This window comes from Heloderma suspectum, chromosome 12 (assembly GCF_057233095.1).
Source record: "Heloderma suspectum isolate Gila_16-S chromosome 12, 16-S_ref, whole genome shotgun sequence".
NCBI classification, from domain to species: Eukaryota; Metazoa; Chordata; class Lepidosauria; order Squamata; family Helodermatidae; genus Heloderma; species Heloderma suspectum.
The window spans coordinates 37,376,678-37,398,122 of NC_139469.1; the positions used below are offsets into that span (position 1 = coordinate 37,376,678).

At 48.4% G+C, this 21,445-nt stretch overlaps 1 protein-coding gene across 1 annotated transcript; it reads right to left on the reverse strand.

Annotated features, from left to right (window-relative positions):
• Positions 1-427: 427 nt before the first annotated feature.
• On the reverse strand, positions 428-21,311 carry NSMCE1 (NSE1 component of SMC5/6 complex). The gene is made up of 7 exons (XM_084819169.1): positions 21,046-21,311; positions 16,674-16,795; positions 16,342-16,419; positions 2,018-2,164; positions 1,768-1,884; positions 1,283-1,403; positions 428-1,082 (listed from the first exon to the last, which is right to left on the reverse strand). The coding sequence occupies exons 1-7, from the start codon at positions 21,161-21,163 to the stop codon at positions 997-999; spliced, it is 789 nt and encodes a 262-aa protein (XP_084675295.1). The 5' UTR covers positions 21,164-21,311; the 3' UTR covers positions 428-996.
• Positions 21,312-21,445: the final 134 nt, after the last annotated feature.

Genomic DNA, 21,445 nt, shown 5'->3' on the forward strand with positions numbered 1-21,445 from the left:
TCCCTCCTTTCACCTCCTATATGTGACCTTTTTGATTTTCAGGTCATTGGTAAGCTTTTTGTGTAGCAACATCAGCTTCCTCTGTAGTGTCCCATTTTTCCCCCTCATTGGGATTGTTTCTGATTGAACCTTTAGTATCTCCTTTTTGTAGGAACTCCCATCTCTCTTGAATGCTTCCTTGTAGGTTTTTCTGCTGGGGAATCTTGCTTACCATTGCTCTGAGTTTATTAAATCAGCTTTCCTGAAGTCCAAGCTTTGGCGTCAGTCAGCTTAAGTTTTCCTTAAAATCAAGAACATTACAGGGCCACTCCCCTCAAAAGTTCCTGCTACTTTCACCTCGTTAACTAACCCTTCCCTGTGCCTGCTTCCGAGGGGACGTGCCTCCTGCTGTACCTGGTAACCACAGGATGGGTTTTTCCCAGCCCCGCCCCCTCTTGCCTCTGGCCCCACTCACCACTGGGCTGAGGCCCCAGTGTGAAGTTTGCAGGTTCGCAAACTCCCCAGAGGGTCGGTTTCTGCACGAGACAGGCAAGAAAGCCCAGAGTTTCTGTCTGTGGAAGCCTCTTCCAGGACTTGCAAGGCCTTCAGAAGCCCCCCTAGAGACAAGGAGGGCAGCCATGCAAACAGCGCGCTGGGATTAGTTCCCTGTGAACGGGCGAGAGCAGGCGGGCCGCAGTGTGGCGGAGCCGCTGCTGTGTGTGCAGGGGTTGCCCAGCTCCGTTGCTGACATCTCCGGGTAGGCCAGAGATGACCCGAGACCCCACAGTCGCAGCAGACAGATGAAAGGAGAGAGTTCTTGCGACTGCCCCTTACAGGCAGGGCTGCGAAGGAGACGCCCTCAGAGATCTTTCCAAGCTCTGGCAAATAGCAGAGAGAATGAGACAAAATGGCTGCTGAGAATGCGTGAAAGACGTTTATTTCAACCTTTGCGGAATCGCTGCCAGGCTGATGTCCCAGCTGCATCTTCACTCCTCTAGAAAGGAGCCACAGACTCCTCTAGCGTCGCCTGGTGCCCATTGCAGGGGTCCTCCTGGCCTCCCTTGGGGTGTCTGATGGTGGACGGGGACCTGCTGGGTCCGTCTCTGTGGTGTTAACAGAAAACTGCAATACTGGCTCCACGAGCGCCAAATGGTCTTAAAGTTACATTTCACCCCCCTCAATCCCCAAGGTCCCCTCAAACCGGTTTTTTTACAATGCCCAGTGGGCCATGAGAAAACTGGATCATCTCCCCCCCGCCCCAGGCCGTGGCTGGTGTGTGAACAGCTCTGTGCAAGGGCTTTACCTGGAATCGGGTGGGGCCAAAACTGTTTGCAACGAGGGCAACGAGGTTCTGCTTGTGCTCCAAAGCATTTGGCGAGGCACGGCATGTGCATCGCAACGCCACAGTCCCCGCACGTGTGACTCTGAAAGGGGAAGGGCCTTGTGAATGGGAGGCTCCCTGCCCTGCTGCGGCTCCACCCACAACGTTAGATTTCGCGGTCTGTGCCCTGGGGAATTAAAGCGGCTAATGCCACGGGGGGGTGGGCGCATGCCTCAAGAGGAGGAAAAGAGTGGCTGGCCCAACAGCAGGAAGGCTCGTGGCTGGAGTTTGAATCCCGCGGAAGAGAGGGATTGGGCGGGGGGCAGGGAGCTTTTCCGCTGAGGAGGAAAACGTAACTGAGCAGGCACCGACGCAAAACTGGCGCCGGCCACGCGCAACCCCAAGCCGTGGCACCGAGTGCTCATGACGGAAGCACCTCCCTCCGCAGCAGAGGTGGCGATGCAGACCTGGATGGAGAGGCTGTGGCATATGTGGCACTTCCGGGCAGAGTCTCGGTACTGGCAGAGGATGTACTGCTCCAGTTCCAGGATGCAGCGCACGTGCAGTGTGTACTCCCCCTCCTTCTGCAGAAGAAGAACAGACTGCGCTCTACCCGCCTGTCGCTACCTGCAGCAGCCCCCCGCACCAACCCTGGAGCCTAGGAGAGTGTTCAGGAGGCTCCGCCCGCCAGTCCCTCAAGGTGCCGAAAGCCGTTACCTCGCAGAGCCACTTGTTCTGCACCAGGTTCTGCAGCGCTTGCTCTGCCTCTCTTTTCTTCATCTTCTTTGGTTTCAGCTGGTCAGCCAAGTTGAGAATCTCTGTGGAGGATGCACAGCCACTTCCAGACAATACAATCCGATCCATCTGCAAAGGTTTTTTTTTTTTTTTTTTTAAAGGCAGGCCAGGGGATATTCTGGCTAGTGAGCAAGGAGGAGCACACCGGCCTTTAATTTAAAATGAAGCAGGGATGGGGACTCTAAATCCCATCAGCCCTAGCTAACAGCCGCTGGGTGGGGTGATGGAGGTTTGTAGTCCATAATCTGAAGGGCCACCTGATGCGCAGCCTTGTATGCAGAGTGCTGCATAACTTGCACTGCATTTGGCCTCCCAACAATTCAGTTTTCTCAGTCAATAAGCGGACTGGGAGAATCCAGAGAACAACTACCCCAAGCCCACACACAGGATCTGTGCTAGTCATGCCCTCTTCCAAGGGACTTGATCCTGGGGTCCGAGCCCCAAAACACAAAGCCACCTTTTGAACCCACAGTTTTCTGCTCCCAACACCCATTTCACAGAAGGGACATCGATGAGCCGCCAATGCACATATTTGCCCTCACAATCCATAGTAAATACCAACTTCACAAAAGGCGAGAGAACTGGTGATGGCAAGAGAAGCATGCTTGGGCAAAACAACACATACTGCCCTCTAGTCCCCAAACACTCCCTGCCACCCTGAGCTGACCTTTTCTCCTTCTTTTGGCGGCTCAGCTTCAAAACAAAAGGGCTAATATGCTTCGACCTCAGCAAAGCTTTTGACAAAGTGCCCCACGATATCCTAATGAGCAAACAAGCTCAAAGTGGGCTACACAAAACAACCATCCGGTGGATCCACAGTTGGCTACAGGATTGGACTCCAAGAGTGCTTATCAATGGGACCCTCTCCAACTGGGGCAAGGTAACGAGTGGGGTGCCGCAGGGCTCAGTCCAGGGCCCAGTGCTCTTCAACAGTTTCATTAATGACTTGGAGGAGGAGGAGGAGCAGGGAATGCTGATCAAATTCGTAGAGAACACAAAATTGGGCGGGATATCTAATACTTTGGAAGACAAACTAAATTCAAAGTGATCTTGATAGGCTGGAGTGCTGGGCTGAAAACAACAGAATGACATTTAATAGGGATCAATGCCAAGTTCTGCACCTAGGAAAAAGAAACCAAATGCACAGTTACAAGATGGGGGATATGTGGCTCAACACTGCAAGCGAGCAGGAGCTTGGAATTGTTGTAGATCACAAGCGGAATGTGAGCCAACAATGGGATGTGGCTGCAAAAAAGGCAAATGCTGTTTTGAGCTGCAGTAATAGAAGCATAGCTTCCAAATCCTGGAAAGTACTCGTTCCCCTCTACTCAGCACTGGTTAGGCCTCACCTGGAGTACTGTGTCCAGTTCTGGGCACCACACTTGAAGAAGGATGCAGACAAACTGGAGAGGGTTCAGAGGAGAGCAACAAAGATGATCAGGGGACTGAAAACAAAGCCCTATGAGGAGAGACTGGAAGAACTGGGCATGTTTAGCCTTGAGAAGACTGAGGGGAGATAGGACAGCGCTCTTCAAGTACTTGTAAGGTCACAGCGAGGAAGGCCAGGATCTCTTCTAGATCATCCCAGAGTGCAGGACGCAGAATCATGGGCTCAAGTGACAGGAAGCCAGGTTCCAGCCGAACATCAGGAAAAACTGCCTGACTGTTAAAGCAATACAGCAATGGAACCAATTACTTGGGGAAGTGGTGGGCTCTCCCACGCTGGAGGCATTCAAGATGCTGGACAGCCATCTGTCAAGGATGCTCTGACTTGGATTCCTGCACTGAGCAGGGGGTTGACCTCGGTCTTATAGGCCCGTCCCAACCCTACTATTCTATGATTCTATGGACCGCGGCCACCTTCCATTTTTATTTTCTAAGAATTCCCCAGGGGTTCACATGGGGCTCAGAGGCATTCTTCGAAATAGACGTGGCTAGTACTTTGCAGCATGCCAGCCTTCCTGTTTTGATTTGTTTTTATCTCGAGTTCAAAAAATTTGGGGTGGACTGGCAGAGACCAACAGATGTGTAGGAACAGTGCTCAAGACCCCAAGAGGGGATGGAAGGGAGGCAGAGAGAAGGGAAACCATGCTGCTTCATGTCTTGCAGCCAGTCACTGAGAGGGAGCACCTCCCCAGACAGCCCCAAGCCAAGCTGAGTCCCAGGATAGGATGGCAGGTTGCACAATGGCTAATTACTCATCGTATAATGATGGCCACCACTTTGGGCAGCTTTAAAGGGAGATTAGACAAATTCATGGAGCATAAAACTATCAATGGCTGCTATTCATGATGACTATATGCTACCTCTCAGTATCGGAGGCAGGATGCCTTGTCTGCCAGTTGAGGGGGAACAGGAGTGGGGTGGGGGCTCCTGCGTTCCCATCCTGCTTGTGGGCCCCCGCAAACAGAATGCTAGCTAAGATCGGCCTTTGGGATGCACAAAGGGATCCCCAAAATGCAGATGCTGAGAATGGGCTCCGCTGCTCTTCTCTCACACAAGCTTCTGGAGGGGTGGCAGCCAACACAGCACCTACTCAAGTCAGACTTCAGGTCTGTCATTGTGGCCCAAAGGCCACCTCAAACAGAAAATGCTGCTTGACAGAGGATGTTTTCTGAGGATGAGACTGTTGCATCCCAAGCATAGTGAGGGAGATCAACCTAACTATAATGGAGGGAGGATGGGGAACTCTTGGGCAAGGAGGCTACAAAACTAAGGCCCATGCCTCTGGTCTATAATCTTTGGAGGACTTTGGATCAAGACTTTCTCCTCGCCAAGGCACTTAAGAGCCCAGGATCTTATGGAGGGGGAGCAGGAACCCCAGGGAGATCCAGTCCCAAGTTTGCACAAGAGGTATTTCTTCGGGACCAAGCTCCACAGAAGGTCCTCCCCTTCCAGAGTTCTTTGAAGTGCAGGTAAGCGGGCAGTGGGGCAATCTCTTCTCCAGCAAACATGCCGCAGGCAATGAGTGCTACTGATGCCATCCAGACACCCTGGCTGCTGTTTTGAGTAGCTCCTCTGTATCTGGAGGGGTAGTCCTGAAGGAAGGCTCACTAAAACCATGTAGACATTATATGCAAAGCCCATGAAGCTTCTGCCATCACAATCAGATCCTTGGCAGATACTTCATTTTTCACCAGGACATCTGCATTGTAGGCCTGCAAACTCCTGGAAGAGATTGCCTCAGGCACGAAACAACAGTGGAAGGGAACCTGCAGGCTTGCTTTATGGCACAGCCAGCTCCGACTTCATGAGACTTTCTGCGCTGGCTATCGGCGCTAGGCAATTTCTGGCTCAAGAACTGGAACGTGTAGCATCTGCATGCCAAGACAGGCATGATCCACACAAGGCTGCACACAAGGTATTCAACGAGCCCATGGTGGCACTGCTGGCATATCTCAGATTCCCACATCAGGGTCAGCCCACTTCCCGGGAAGGTTCAAGTTTACTGCGGTGTCATTCCTCTGCAGGGCTCGTGAACTCATTTAAGAAGGTCCATCCCCAGAGGTTGATGGATTCCTGAGAGCCCTCCAGCAATTTAGAATCGTAGAATAGTAGGGTTGGAAGGGGCCTAAAAGGCCACTGAGTCCAACCCCCTGCTCAATGCAGGAATCCAAGTCAGAGCATCCCCGACAGATGGCTGTTTTCAAGGTGCTTCCAGATGGATTGCTTGATCATCTGCTCCAGAATTTTCCCAGGGATTGATGTCAGACTGACTGGTCTGTAGTTCCCAGGTTCCTCCTTTTTACCCTTTTTGAAGATAGGGACAACAGAAGCCCTCCAGTCATCTGGCACTTCCCCCGTCCTCCATGATTTCTCAAAGAGAATAGACAGTGGTTCTGAGAGTCCTTCTGCCAGTTCCTTTCTTACTCTAGGATGCAGTTCATCTGGCCCTGGAGATTTGAACTCATTCAAAGTAAGTAGGTGTTCCTTGACCATATGCCTACCGATCTCGAGCTGCAATCCTGCCCCTTCAGCCTGCACTTCGCTTTGCCAGAGGGGTCATAGACCCTCTTTTGGGAGAAGACTGAGCCAAAGTAGGAATTGAGCACTTCTGCCTTTGTCATCTGTTATCATTTTTCCATCCTCATTGAATAGCTGAACCACCATTTCTTTCCTCTGTCTTTTACTATGGACGTAGCTGAAGAAAACCTTTTTGTTGCTTTTAGCATCCCTTGCTAACCTCAGCTGGTTCTCAGCTTTCACCTTCCTGACGCCATCCCTGCAATTCTGTGCTACCTGCCTGTACTCTTCCTTTGTTGCTTGGCCTTCCTTCCACTTCCTGTGTGTGTCCTTTTTTGTTTTCCTACTGCCATGGCCCTCTGTCAAAACCTGTCTCTCTGTCGACTATGGAGATGACCCAGCCATAGCCTTAATTGCTCCTGTGTGTTCTCTCCCACTGAATACAGCCCATTCAGTTCTTTGATATACTGAGTTTACACAAATTAAGCGGCAGGCATGGCAAGAGCAGGGGTGGAGGGAAACTCCAGGTGAGTCTGACCAAACACATCTTGGAGCCCATTTTACAGCTTCAGCTGAAGGAGGATTAATTTTTCCACCCATGCTGCATCTGCACAGTGTCAATGAGCTGAGTTGTTTGAAATGGCCACAGTATCTTTTTCTGACTGGTTCCCAGGGTGATCTGAGACAACTCTCAGACGTCCACTGTAATGTGTTTGCTAAGTACTTTTGAGGACAGCATTGCTCATACCCTTGTTGACTTGGAATAGTTTCAGCAGTTCAGTCACAGAACGTGTCCAAGGAATCATATGGGCTTTTTGATATGGATGAGTTTCAGTTGTTCACCCTGGAGGTCATTAATCCCTGAGGGAAGGAGTGGTCTCAGCTGCCTTAAATAAAGACATCCTCCTTGGACCAGGAAGACTGTTCTAATTATTGGCAGGCTGTAAGGTGCTCAGGTGGGTGATGGCTAGGCAACTCCAGACGTTTTTGGATGACACCAATGATCTGGATCAACTTAAATCTGGCTTCATGCCCAGGTTTGGCATGGAAACCACTTTGGTCACCCTCCTGGGAGAAGGACAGGGGGAGTGCAGCCCTGCTAATTCTCCTGGACCTCTCGGCAGCTTTTGAAAGCACTGACCATGACATCCTTCTGGGCCATCTTGCTGGGATGGGGAGGAGGCATACTGGCTTCTGGTGGTTCAGTTCTTACCAGGCAAGTCAGTTCCAGAAGGTAGGGCAGGGAGACTATAGCTCAGCACCATGGAATTCATGCTAAGGGGGTCCACAGGGCTCTTTTGGTCCCCTATACTCTTCTGTATGCACATGAAACCACTGAGTGAAGTCATCCAAGGATCTGGAACTCTCTTCTTTGTTTTTGGAATCAAGTCATGGAGTGAAAGTTCCCAGCAGGTTCTGTGGTTGCTAATGGTCTAATTGAGGAATAATAAACTGACATTCAACCCAGACAAGATGGCGGTACTGTGGGTAGGGGATCCGTCTGACCAAGGAGGTGGTGCTCAACCTGTCACAGATGAACTTGCACTCCTCTATCAAACTGCAGTTTGGGAGTGCTGCATTAGATCCATCCCTTACTCTGGATACCCTGGTGGAGTCTGTGGCACAAAGTGCTTTTCAACAGCTTAGACTGGTGCACCAACTATGACTCCTTCCGGGGCAGAAGTACACTGGCCATCTAATCCACTGCAATGTGTTGGGATGTTGGGCTGCCTCTGAAGATCATTTGAGAACTTAGCTGGTTCAAAATTTAGCAGATAGGGACTTGCAGTCGCAGCCATGTCGTCCTGGCAGTGTCTTGCGGAGCTCCGCAGGTTGCTTATCTCAAACAGCTATGAAAAGGTTGAGAAGCCTTTTTAACTTCCCCTGGAATTAAAAGGGGAAGCTTACAGTACCATCCGGATGAAATCTTGGAAGAACAGCTGCTTTGTGGAGGAGAAGGACTGGAATCTAAGATTAGTCGCCAGAGTATCATCTACTGAATGCTGTTTGAAACTCCTAAGCGATTAGGAGACACAAGGACAGACAAGCTCCAATTTTAGTTAGTATTTGTGAATTTAAACTACCAGCAGTATCTGAGGACTTGCAATTAAATCTGCTTAACTGTTTGTTTTTCAGTTTCTGCAATTATACTTGCTCGTTGTGCTTTTGAAAGTGGAGGATGACAGTTCTTGTTGTTCAGTCGTGTCCAACTCTTCGTGACGCCATGGAACATAGCACGCCAGGCCTTCCTGTCCTGCGCTCTCTCCCGGAGCGTGCTCAAGTCCATATTCATTGCATCAGTGATGCTATCTAGCCATCTCATCCTCTGCCGTCCCCTTCTCCTTTTGCCTTCAGTCTTTCCCAACATCAGGGTCTTTTCCAGAGAGTTTTCTCTTCGCATTAGGTGGCCAAAATATTGGAGCTTTAGCTTCATTATCTGTCCTTCCAATCAGCACTCAGGGTTGATTTCCTTTAGGATGGACTGATTGGACCTCCTTGCAGTCCAGGGGACTCGTAAGAGTCTTCTCCAGCACCACAGTTCGAAAGCATCGATTCTTCGGTGCTCAGCCTTCCTTAGAGTCCAGCCATACGTTACTACTGGGAAAACCATAGCTTTGATTAGACGGACCTTTGTCGGCAAGGTGATGTCTCTGCTTCTTACTATGCTGTCTAGGTTTGCCAAAGCTTTCCTCCCAAGGAGCAAGCATCTTTTAATTTCATGGGTACAGTCACCGTCTGCGGTGATCTTGGAGCCCAAGAAAATAAAATCTCACTGCTGCCATTTCTTCCCCTTCTATATGCCAGGAAGTGATGGGGCCAGATGCCATAAGCTTAGTTTTTGTAACGTTGAGCTTCAAGCCAGCTTTTGCACTCTCCTCTTTCACCCTCAACAAGAGGCTCTTGAGATCCTCTTCGCTTTCTGCCATTAGGGTGGTATCGTCTGCGTATCTGAGGATGTTGATAATTCTCCCAGCAATCTTAATTCCGACCTGTGATTCATCCAACCCGCTGTTTCTCATGACATGCTCTGCATATAAATTAAATAAGCAGGGTGACAATATACAGCCTTGTCGTACTCCTTTCCCAATTTTGAACCAATCGGTTGTTCCATGTCCGGCTCTTACTGTTGCTTCTTGACCCTCGTACAGGTTTCTCAGGAGACAGGTACGGTGGTCTGGTACTCCCATCTCTTTCAAAATTTGCCAGAGTTTGTTGTGATCCACACAATCAAAGGCTTTAGCGTAGTCAGTGAAGCAGAAATAACATTTTTCTGGAATTCTCTTGCTTTCTCCATGATCCAGCGAATGTTTGCGATTTGATCTCTAGTTCCTCTGCCTCTAGGTTCCTCTAGTTCCTCTGCCTCTTCGAAACCCAGCTTGTACTTCCGGTAGTTCTCGGTTCGCATACTGCTGAAGCCTAGCTTGTAGGATTTTGAGCATCACCTATCAGGACATTCAGATCCTTCCTGTACAGTTCTTCTGTGTATTCTTTCCACCTCTTCTTAATCTCATCTGCTTCTGTTAGGTCCCTGCCTTCTTTGTCCGTTATCATGCCCGTCTTTGCACAAAACGTTCCCTTGAGATCTCCGATTTTCTTGAAGAGATCGCTAGTCTTTCCCATTCTGTTGTTTTCCTCGATTTCTTTGCATTGTTCGTTTAAGAAGGCCTTCTGATCTCTCCTTGCTATTCTCTGGAACTCTGCATTCAGTTGGGTATATCTTCCCCTTTCTCCCTTGCTTTTCGCTTCCCTTCTTTCATGAGCTACTTGTAAAGCCTCCTCAGACAGCCACTTTGCCTTCTTGCATTTTTCTTTGGGATGGATTGAGTTGCTGCCTCCTGAACAATGTGACGGACCTCATAGAATCACAGAATAGTAGGGTTGGAAGGGGCCAACAAGGCCATCGAGTCCAACCCCCTGCTCAATGCAGGAATCCAAGTCAGAGCATCCCTGACAAATGGCTGTCCAGCCTCGTCTTGAAGGCCTCCAGTATGGGAGAGTCCACCACCTTCCCAGGTAATTGGTTCCATTTTCGTACTGCTCTTACAGTCAGGAAGTTTTTCCTGATGTTCAGCTGGAATCTGGCTTCCTGTCACTTGAGCCCAGTATTCCATGTCCTGCACTCTGGGATGATCAAGAAGAGATCCTGGCCTTGTTCTCTGTGACAACCTTTCGAGTACTTGAAGAGTGCTATCATATCTCCCCTCAGTCTTCTCAAGGCTGAACATGCCCAGTTCTTTCAGTCTCTCTTCATAGGCCTTTGTTTGCAGTCCCCTGATCATCTTTGTTGCCCTCCTCTGAACCCTCTCCAGTTTGTCTGCATCCATCTTAAAGTGTGGTGCTCAGAACCGGACACAGTACTCCAGATGAGGCCTAACCAGTGCTGAGTAGAGGGGAACTAGTACTTCCCGGGATTTGGAAGCGATGCTTCTATGAATGAAGCCCAAAATAGCATTTGCCTTTTTTGCAGCCACATCCCATTGCTGGCTCATATTCAGCTTGTAATCGACAACAATTCCAAGATCCTTCTCGCTTGTAGTGTGGTTGAGCCACGTATCCCCCATCTTGTAACTGTGCATTTGGTTTCTTTTTCCTAGGTGCAAAACTTGGCATTTATCCGTCCATAGTTCCTCAGGCACTCTGTCTATCAGGTCTAATCCCTGAAATCTATTCCTCACCTCTACTGTATATTCATAAGGGATATGATTGAAGTCATACCTGAATGGTTTAGTGGTTTTCCCTACGTTCTTCAATTTAAGCCGAAATTTTGCAACAAGAAGCTCATGATCTGAGCCACAGTCAGCTCCAGGTCTTGTTTTTACTGATTGTATAGAGCTTCTCCATCTTTGGCTGCAAAGAACATAATCAATCTGATTTCGATATTGACCATTTGGTGATGTCTATGTGTAGAGTTGTCTCTTGTGCTGTTGGAAAAGTGTGTTTGCTATGATCAGCGTGTTCTCTTGGCAAAACTCTATTAGCCTTTGTCCTGCTTCATTTTGTACACCAAGGCCATGCTTGCCTGCTATCCCAGTTATTTCTTGACTTCCTACTTTAGCATTCCAATCCCCTATGATGAAGAGGACATCTTTTGTTGGTGTTAGTTCTAGAAGGTGTTGTAGGTCTTCATAGAACCGATCAACCTCAGCTTCTTCGGCCTCAGGGGTTGGGGCATAGACTTGAATTACTGTGATGTTGAATGGTTTGCCTTGGATTCGTACTGAGATCATTGTATCATTTTTAAGATTGTACCCCAGTACTGCTTTTCCCACCCTTTTGTTGACTATGAGTGCTACTCCATTTCTTCTAAGGGATTCTTGCCCACAATAGTAGATATGATGGTCACCTGAATTAAATTCGCCCATGCCTGTCCATTTTAGTTCGCTGATTCCCAAGATGTCGATGTTCGATCTTGCCATCTCATGTTTGACCACCTCCAGCTTACCTTGATTCATTGATCTGACATTCCAGGTTCCTAAACAATATTATTCTTTACAGCATCGGATTTTCTTTTTACCACCAGACACATCCACAGCTGAGTGTCCTTTGGGCTTTGGGAACACCACCTACCCCCACCCCAACTGCTCCCCCGGCAAAGGTTTCTAGAAATGCCGGAGATGAAGAGGAGTTGCTTGCTTTGATAAAAACTATGTCTTCTCAGCTATCAGTGCAGTCAAAGAAGCTTGAAACAATTCAGGACTCAATCACCTCTCTTCAAGGGGCTGTGGACTTAATATCTCTCTTCAAAAGATGGAATCGAAGGTTAATGTCCTCGAAGATCAGGTTACTGCTCATGAAACTGCTATGGAAGCTTCTCATAATATTTTGTCTGCTCGAATTTCTCAACTGGAGGCCTTCACACACAGAGCGAATCTTCATATCCTTGGTATTAAAGATGTGGCTACCGATATATATCTGGCTGAATTTATGGATAAACTCTTGCATGAGCTATTGGTTTTACCATCTGATTTTCTACTTGATATTGAGCATGCATATCGTGTTCCTGGTTTAATACGTGGCAATAAAGGGACTTTTGGGACTGTTACTGTTCAATTTTCATGAGTCTCTACAAAAAATTATTTTACGTGTCTGGCAAGAGAATGAGGTGAGCTTTGGTGGGGACCAGCAAATTACAAGATTATGCTCTTTCCTGATAATATTAAAGAAGTCGCTGACAGAAGATGGCAATTTACCAAGGCGAGAAGTTTGGCAAAGCAAATTAACTTGCAATATTATATTAAATATCAGGCTAGATTTTGCATTCTTTTTGAAGGCCAGATGAAAAGGTGTTTAAATCCTGATGCTGCAGAGTCATTCCTCACTGGTGTTAAAATTAAAACAAGGGAACCGACTCTCTCAGCCTCCTGAGCTGGAATTTGGCCATTTTTACTGTTTTTCTGAAGTGCTGTTTGGGTTATAGCTGATGTCTAGGCAGTGTGCCAGAGTAAATATTTGCATATTTCTGTTTTCTTTCTCCTTTTTTATGTTATATTGTAATAAAATTCGGGTTTGTCTATGTGTGATTACATATATAAATAGAGTTTTAGATATATTACTTAAAATATATAAATGGTTTGCTTTTGGTTTTTTATTTTTTATCTTTTTCTTAAATTTCTTTTTCTTATTTTTTATTATTATTAGTAGTAGTATCATCATTATGGGATTATGATTATTACTATTCCTTGTTGGTTAAATTTATTTATTTATTGCATTTATACCCCGCCTTTTTTCCTCTTGCAAGGAACCCAAGGCGGCTTACATTATCATCCTCCTCTCCATTTTATCCTCACAACAACAACCCTGTGAGGTGGGTTGGGCTGAGAGTCTGTGACTGGCCCAAAGTCACCCAGTGAGCTTCCATGGCCGAGTGGGGACTAGTACCCAGATCTCCCAGCTCCTAGTCCAACACTCTTGCCACTATACCACACTGGCTCTCTTTAAACCTTTAATTTTTATTAATATGCGGTAACTGAATGGTAATATATGGCCAATGGGAATGGATTGTTTGCTCCCGTTCCTTTGCCATAAGACTGAGGTTATGACACTGAAATATAAGGCTCACCGTTTATGGTGTAGCGGACTGAAGATTTAACAATACTTGCAATGTTTGGAAGAGTGCTGTATAGGTATAATCTGCAATTGGATTTATATTTGGATATCTGGTTTGCTTTTATTGAAGTTTAGATATAATCCTTTTTTCCCTCCTTCCTTTGCTTTCTTCCCCTTTTCTTCCTCAGAATACTGTACTGTTGGAAACTGAAGATTTTGATTATGTTGTTGGTATTGTTTATTTCTTGTATAAAAATAAAATAAAAATAGATTAACCCCCCCCCCCCCCAATTTAGTAGATAGGCTGCTGACTGGCCCAGGTCATTCAAAACACCTCTCACCAGTTTGAAAACCGTCAGAACTTCGTATGTTTCAAGGCTCAATTCAACACACTGGTTTTAACTTATAAAGCCTTAAACTAATAGGAAATCTCAAGGATTGCCTCCTCCTCACAAGCTTGTTCATTCTTTGAGGTCATCAGGAGAGGCCCTTTGCGTGATCACTGAGGATCAGGCTTTCATTAGTAGAAGCCTCAGCTCTGGAATTCCCTCTCTGGGGGTTAAATCCAATGTTAGGCTAGTGGAAATTCACTAGCTCAGGACTCTCTCCTCCTCCCTCCTAAAACCCTCCACACCACCTGAAAAATCTCCAGAGTGTTTCCCAGTCATCCAAAGCTGATTTTGAGGGTGTGCAGGGGAGCTGCGGGGGGGGGGGGGGGAATCACTCCCCAACCTGGTTCCACTGACAGAACTGCTTCTATCAGCAGAATGACCCCACAGGATCAACCCTATGTCTGTACACCCGACACCTTTTTTCACGAGCCTGGGGCACCAGGTGAAATCAGTTTATCTAGACCTTTCAGTAGCAGCATATACTTTATTTATATCTGCTGGCTGCTTAGTCTGGAGGCACCATAATAGAATAAGGAAACATTTGGCTGTACTGATGAAGAAGCCACTGCATCAGAGTTGAGTGAATAATCTGTAGGCTTGAGCCTGGAAGGATGACCTGAGAAGTCACTTTATATATGAATCCCCTGAATGTATTGGTTTGTTTGATATGCTTTCCAATAAAACATAGCTAACATTTCACCCTGTTGTTTTAGCTCACCTTCACAACTCCATGTTCACCTATATAGAAGCTATGACTTTAAATAAATTGCTATGGTTTTAGGGCTTTTGCAGTTTAACTTAGTGGTGTTTGTTTTTGTTTTACATTTGTAAGCTGCTGTGAAAATAATTTTATTTAAAAGGTGTGGAAAATTTATTGCACCAACCAGTCAGACTTGGACTATCTCCTTATCAAGTCACCCACTCAGGCTCAAGACCTACCAGATGTTCTGTCCGGCATCCTGTCAATGCCACACCTTCCAGGCTTTCTGGTTTGAGAGCCCATAAAGCAGAGAAAGAACTCTCCCTCTGATTTCAGGAACAGGCCTGGAGACTGCAGCTGCAGCATTACTAATATCCCCAACCCAAATGTATTTATTTTAGCACATTTATACCCAGCCTTATATCTGAGGAGTTCTAGATGGTTTACAAGAAGTCAATAATTTAACAATTAAAAATATCCCTCCACTTTACAGCCCAAGATAAAATGAGCTGCAGAAAACCATGTGACAGCAATCAAAATATTAAAAAGTAGACACTTGTTAAAACAGCAAAAACAACCAAGAAAATGGCCATATGATTGTTCACTTTCCAGGAACTGATACTGGAGCCCGTGCTCCGAGGTCGGTTCCTGAAGAACTGCCTCCCCAGCCCCTGCCCTGCTGCCTTGTAGGCAGCGCGGATCATCCCTGGGCTCCGCGCCCAGATGACCAGCGCAGAGTGGGGCAAAAGGGGGCATTCCCAGGGGGAAGGAGTGCGAAAGTGCCGGTACGACACTTCCTATGCATGTTCCAGCCTCCCCCCTGCTCTGAAGTCCCATGGCTAGATGGCTGAAATCAGCTGTCTAGGCACGAATGCAGGGTGGCTGGAGCACAGAGGAGAAGGTCCCCTCTGCACTCCGCCCACCCTGCACTGGATAGGTGATCACCTCTGAGTTTGGAGGCAGCCGCCTATCCCAATAGGATTGCGCCCTTAAAGACTAACAAATTTATTCTGGCATAGCTTTCGTGGACCCTGTCCACTTCATCAGACAGTGTTCACAGAGGTTTATTGCAGAATAAATTTGTTAAGTCTTCAAGATACCGCAAGACTCTTTGTTGCTTTTGGTGCAACAGACTGATATGGCTAGCCCTCTGAAAACACTTAAAACAGGTCATTAAAATTACACGATTGAAGTCTCCCTAGACAGAAAGGTCTTCACTATCTTCCAGAAGATTGTTAGTGAAGTAGTGAGACAGGCCTGCCTTGGAACAGAGTTCCAGAGCTCTGGTACAGCCACCAGAAAGGCCCTCTCCCTAGACCAAACGAGATGGATCTCAAGGGCTGTTGGGACATACAAGAAGGCCCCTGAAACTGATATCGTAGACAGGCAGGTTCCTCTGGGAGAAGGCAGGCCTCCAAATCACACTCCCACAGGTCAGTGAACTTTTCCCCCCAAGTATGTATGCTTAAGATTACAGCCCAAACCTGGTATTGTTCTGAGCTCAGCTTTTGGGCTGGAGCTGCAAGAAGGATCACAGCCCCACCAGACTGCTAATCGGGACGTGGTAGCGGCTCCCTTCAGGCCAAGGAAGCTGAGACTCCCTGGCTGCTATTCTGACTGCTAGAGAAACGAAGGGGGGAAATTACCATCCGCACCCCCACTGTAGGCCAACCCAGCAGCAGTGTCCAGCTTGGCGAAAAGCCAACATGAATGTCGGACAAACTAGCATGGTCATATCCCTCCTAGCTGCTCTTGGGAAGTCTGGACTCCTCCTCCCTTAACTGTCACCACCACCAGCCATTCCAGCAAGCTGAGGGAGAGCAGAGCCATTCCACCAACCCGGCTAAAAGAAATCCCTTCCCCCCTGCCTTCCCCATTTGTTTTTCCTTCTGTGTTATACCTTTTTAGACTGTAAACCTGTAGGCAAGGGCTGTCTTATTTAATTGATAATATGTAAGCCTGTGGGCCTTTTTGGGTGAAGCATAAAAATACTTCAAATAAATAATTTAAGCGGCAGGCTGCCAACTGAAAGCCCTTGTCAAACCCAGACCTTCCTTTAATTCACCTGAGGACAGAGGCTTCCAGGATACACACAAGTCGCTGCCCCCCGTGCTGGTCTAATGTCTGAAGGGTGCCATACTCACTGTCTTTTTGAACAACTCCAGCTCACTTTCAGAGTAGTCACTTGCCATTTGGGTGAATTCAGTTTCTGCCAGGTTCACCTAGGAAAGCAAATATAATAATAGAGACGGCAGAGAGCCCTTGAGCTCATGGCCAAGAGGCTATGCAACAGCCTCACTGGCTGCCACAGCACAGATGTGGCTCGTGCCTCCTGAGCGTGGAGCCAGCTCAAGAGATGCAAGCTGAGGATGCAAGCAGGGGAGATGCCCCCACCCCCGGCCCAGTCTGTGAAGTGTCACCTGGCTTGCTGCTGCTGCAAGGTAAAGCCATGTGGTGGCAGCACATCTCACCTTACCAAAGCATAGTATGTTCTCCCATTTTCTTCCGACAGGCCTTTCCGGATCTCCATAAACAAAGGCTGTAGCTGAGAATTCACAACGTTGATGAAGTCGTCCAGTTTATCTTGCACATAAGAGACTGGAGGGGACACAATGGAAAAACTTGTCACCTTGTCATGCAGGCTTTTGGTAAAGACACAGCTGGCATTCGAGAGCAGGTAGACCTGGGAACTGGCCTACAGCAAGCGGAGATGTTTAGAAAACACAACCCTGTTTAGAAAATATTGTAACGGATGCTTCAAATGCTAAATGCCCCAATACTAATCTACAGTGCAACAAAACTTGCGATACTGTGCGCAGTTCTGATCACTACACCGTGGGCATATAAACTGGTCTGCTGCTGAAGGGAGTTTTGATTGGTTGGGTGCTCTTTATTTCTTTTACTGTGTTTTTGTGTATTTAAATTTATTTTTATGGTATATTTTAATTAAGACTGTTTTTAATCTGTATTTTATTGGTAGCCACTTTGAGCATCGTTTTTGACAGAAAGGCAGGATATAAATTAAACAAATAATAAAAAGAAATAAAAAGAATATTGTAGAGTTAGAAAAAGTGCAGAACAGGGCAACCAAAAGGATCCATTTCCAGACAAGTAGCCATCTTGGTCTGTAGCAAGCAAGGTGTCTTATGGCACCAAAAAGATTTTATTCGCAAAATTTATTATGCATAAGCTTTTGCGGACACTGTCCACTTCATCAGATAATTGAACCTCATTAACGTTAACCTCATGTTGGCAGATTTATATACTCATGCTTGGCCGGGGGATGTTGTAAACTGTGAGGCCACAGGGAAATGAAATGCAAAAACGATGGACACTGATAATTACCTTAACAGCTACAATTAATAAAACATTGCTGGGTGATTTTGGGAAGATCATGGTATGGAATTCTGCAGTGTGGTATCTTAGGCTTGTGGCTGAGCTCTATTACTGCTCCCATTGGATGCAGGGTGGGGGCTAAAACAAGGGGTAAGGGAGATGGGCCGGTTATTTGTACTTGTATGTGGGAAATGTTTAGTCTCCCCCCTACTATGTGTATTTATTCTTTGGGGAGTAGTGTTGCTGGTGGGTGTATGGTAATATACAGTCAGGGCCAGAAATATTGGAACAAGAATAACTGTTTTGGCTGTTGGCCTCTGCACCCCACCACATTGAGGCTGAAAGGAAACACACCCAAATGGGAGCCAAGTCAGGACTCTCAGCTGTAATTCAAGGGGTTTGACAAAAGTGGGGCACCAACCATTCAGGAAGGACAGCCAGTGGCATACACCCCCCCCCCCCAATCGTTGGTGGCTCATAAGTAATGGAACAAACCAACAACATTTCAAACTTAAGGATCGCCTTTAACATCTGGATGAAAATCCTTTGCAGTCAATGACTGCCTGAAGTCTGGAACCCATGGACACGACCAAATGCTGAGTTTCCTCCCTTGAGATGCTTGGCCAGGCCTTTACTGCAGCTGCCTTCAGCTGCTGCTTGTTTGTGGGTCTTTCTACCCTCAGTCTTGTCTCCAGTAAGTGAAAAGCGTGCTCTGTTGGGTGGAGATCAGGTAACCGACTTGGCCATTGAAGAACATCCCACTTCTTTGCCTTGAGAAACCGTTGGGGAGCTTCTGCTGTATGTTTTGGGTCATTATCCATCTGCAATATGAGGTGCCGTCAGTTTGGATCAGTTTGGCAGCATTCGGCTGAATCTGAGCAGAAAGTATAGCCCTATACACTTCAGAATTTGTCCTGCTGCTTTTATCAGGTCAGGTCATCAATAAACACCAGTGACCCCGTTCCACTGGCAGCCATACATGCCCATGCCATAATACTGCCTCCACCATGTTTGTCAGATGTGGTATGCTTTGGATCTGTTCCTTTCCTTCTCCATACTTTTCTCTTCCCATCATTCTGGTACAAGTTAATCTTGGTCTCATCAGTCCAAAGAATCTTAATCCAGAACTGGGCAGGCTTTTTTAGGCGTTTGCTGGCAAAGGCTCATCTGGCCTTTCTGTTCTTGAGCATTCCGTGGTTTGCACCTTGTTGTGAAGCCTCTGTATTTACATTCATAAAGCTGTCTCTTGACTGTAGATGTTGACAGCGACGTGCCTACCTCAAGAGCGCTCTTCACCTGGCTAGATGTTGTGAAAGGGTTCCTCTTCACCATGAGCAGAATTCTGCAGTCATCCACTTTAGTTGTCTTCTGTGGTCTTCCAGGCCTTTTGCTGTTGCTGAGCTTGCCAGTTAATTCCTTCTTTTCCAGGATGTTCCAAACTGTTGTGTTGGCCACTCCCAATGTTTTTGCTCTCTCTCTGATGGGTTTATTTTGTTTCCTCAGACTAATGATGGCCCCCTTCACTCGCATGGACACCTCTTTGGACCTCATGTTGGGAGTTCCAGTGAACAGCTACCAAATGCAAATGTAACACTCAGAACCGCCTCCAGGCCTTTTATCTGCTTGATTGGTCATGGGGTGCCCAGGAAACAGGCCACCCCTGGCCATGCAGCTGCTTGTCAGCCATTCGTTCCATTACTTATGAGCCCCCAACGATGGGTGTGTGTGTATGCCACTAGCTGTACTTCCTGAATGATTAGTGCCCCACTTTTGTCAAACCCCTTGAATTATAGCTAAAAGTCTGACTTCAGCAGACTTTCCTTGGCCAATGAATCTTTCTGATAAAACACTTAGCTAATTTCTCATGTGAGTAGATTCCCTTCTAGGCCCTACAGCCAGCCCAAAACTCTGGTCCCAAACAACCCATCACAGAACTCGGGACCCCTCCCCTTAATTTATTTAATGTATATGCCACCCAACTGGCAAATGCCCTCAGAGTGCTTTACAGTCATAAAGACCTCCAGACTGTTGCTTGCCACTTTCTTACACCACAATGAAAGCATATTTAGCCCTCCTCCTGCCGCCCATCAGTCAAGTCTGTGCTCCCACAGAAAAGTGCAGAACATCTGCAGCTGCTGAGTTGACACGTGGGGAGTGGGAAGATGGCAGAGAAGGGCCATTGCAGCTGTAAGCCAGGGGATGGGAGCCCAAGTGGGACATGCAGGGCAGGACCATGTGAAGGTGACTGCTGGGGTTGGCCACTATAAGCCAGGCACAAGCTGCCTTCTCCTATTCCCAGCATGTGTCACAGTGAAATGGCAGCGACCTGGGAACAAGACATCCCCTCCCCCAATCCCAACGTTGCACATTATTTTTTATTATGTAGAACTTTGTTCCAGGCCCCCCGCCTCCTTTCTTCTGGACAGGTCGTAGCAGAGCTGACAGCGGGTGGGAGGGCCAATCTCGATGTGCCATTTGCCAGTGTCCACATTCGCCCTTTTGGGTATCAAGTGAGGGGTCTGCTGCCTTTCAACATCCACATGGCAGGATGGCAGAACCTCTTCGCCTGACCCCCCCATGCACTGCTGCTTTGGTGCTTCCAGGCTCAGCGGAGAGCCTTGTGCAGCTCTTCTGTCTTTTCCCCCTTCACAGATTTTTTCTGGCAAGGAAAAAGACTGAAGGAGCAGTGAGAAAACACGGGTTACAAATGTAAGACAATGTCATCTGGACCCCCTGCTAAAATTCCATGAATGACACAGGGCAATTGCAGGCTAAAAGCCTCATCTGGAAGCACCCCTAAATATCTTTCTTCCCATCCCAGCTCACTTCTGGTAATGGAGTTGAGCAAAAAGTGCCTGAAGCAGTACACTGCAGGAAGAAAAGGTGGGGAAGGCACAGCCCTCAGGCCCAAGCCCTGCTGTAAACGTGAGCAATGACTGCAGCCGGTGGCTCCTGTTGTGTCTGGCATGGCTCTGAGTGCGAGAAGATGCTTGGGAGGATGCAGGGCAGCATCCTCCCCCCCCCACATTCCCTACTCCACTTCTCACAGGGCACAGAAGGCACTCGTGGTGGTGCAATGCACTGGGGCGGGCTCTCAAGGGTATGGCACATGGCTGACTTACCCCCTCGCTGTGTTTCAACCTCCCTTTTTCTACAAGCTCAGGGTGGTCACAGAGAATGAGAGGATTGTGTCCTGCCAGGCTTAATTCACCAGGCTCGCCGAGCCTCCTGTTACCTTATGGCTTGCGCAGTCCACCCCAACGTGGACTAGTTCGCCACCATGCAAGCGCCTGCCCACGTTCTTCTCCGGAGCTTATTTCCCGGAACAGCCCTCAGGCAGGGCTGAGCAGAAGGCGGATCTCCAGACGTGCTGGATTTCAATTCCCACCATCCCCGAGAACTGGCCCCGGGGCCGGGCTTCCGAGAGCTGGAGCCCGAGCTCGGGTCTGCGATCCTCCCTCCTCCCGCCCGCCCCAAGGGCCTTCGCGGGGCCAGACGCTGCCCCGACTCACCCTCATGCAGCTCACAGCACTGCCGCTGCAACTTCTGGGCGGCCGGCGCCTCCACCGCGCCAAGGGCCAGGAGGGCTTGCAGGAAGTGCCGGTGGGCGTCGCTCATCGGGGCGGCCATCGCTGCTCGGGGCCCGGGATGCGCGGGCGGCGCCAGCAGCCCCCCTCGCCGCAAAGGAGAGCGAGCCGGGAGGGCCGGCCGCGGCGAGGGGGGCCCCGCGCGGGCTTCTGCGCAGCCGCGCCCCGGCGGGGCGGCCCCCGCCTTCCGCAGCGCGGCGGCGCGCCCGAGGCCCCGGCCCGCCTCTCTTTCTCCCGACCCCGCCCGCCGGCGGGAGAGGGCAGCGGCCGTCGAGCCGCAGGACGGCGGGGCCGGGCGGGGCCGGCAAGGCCGCCGGGTCCAGCC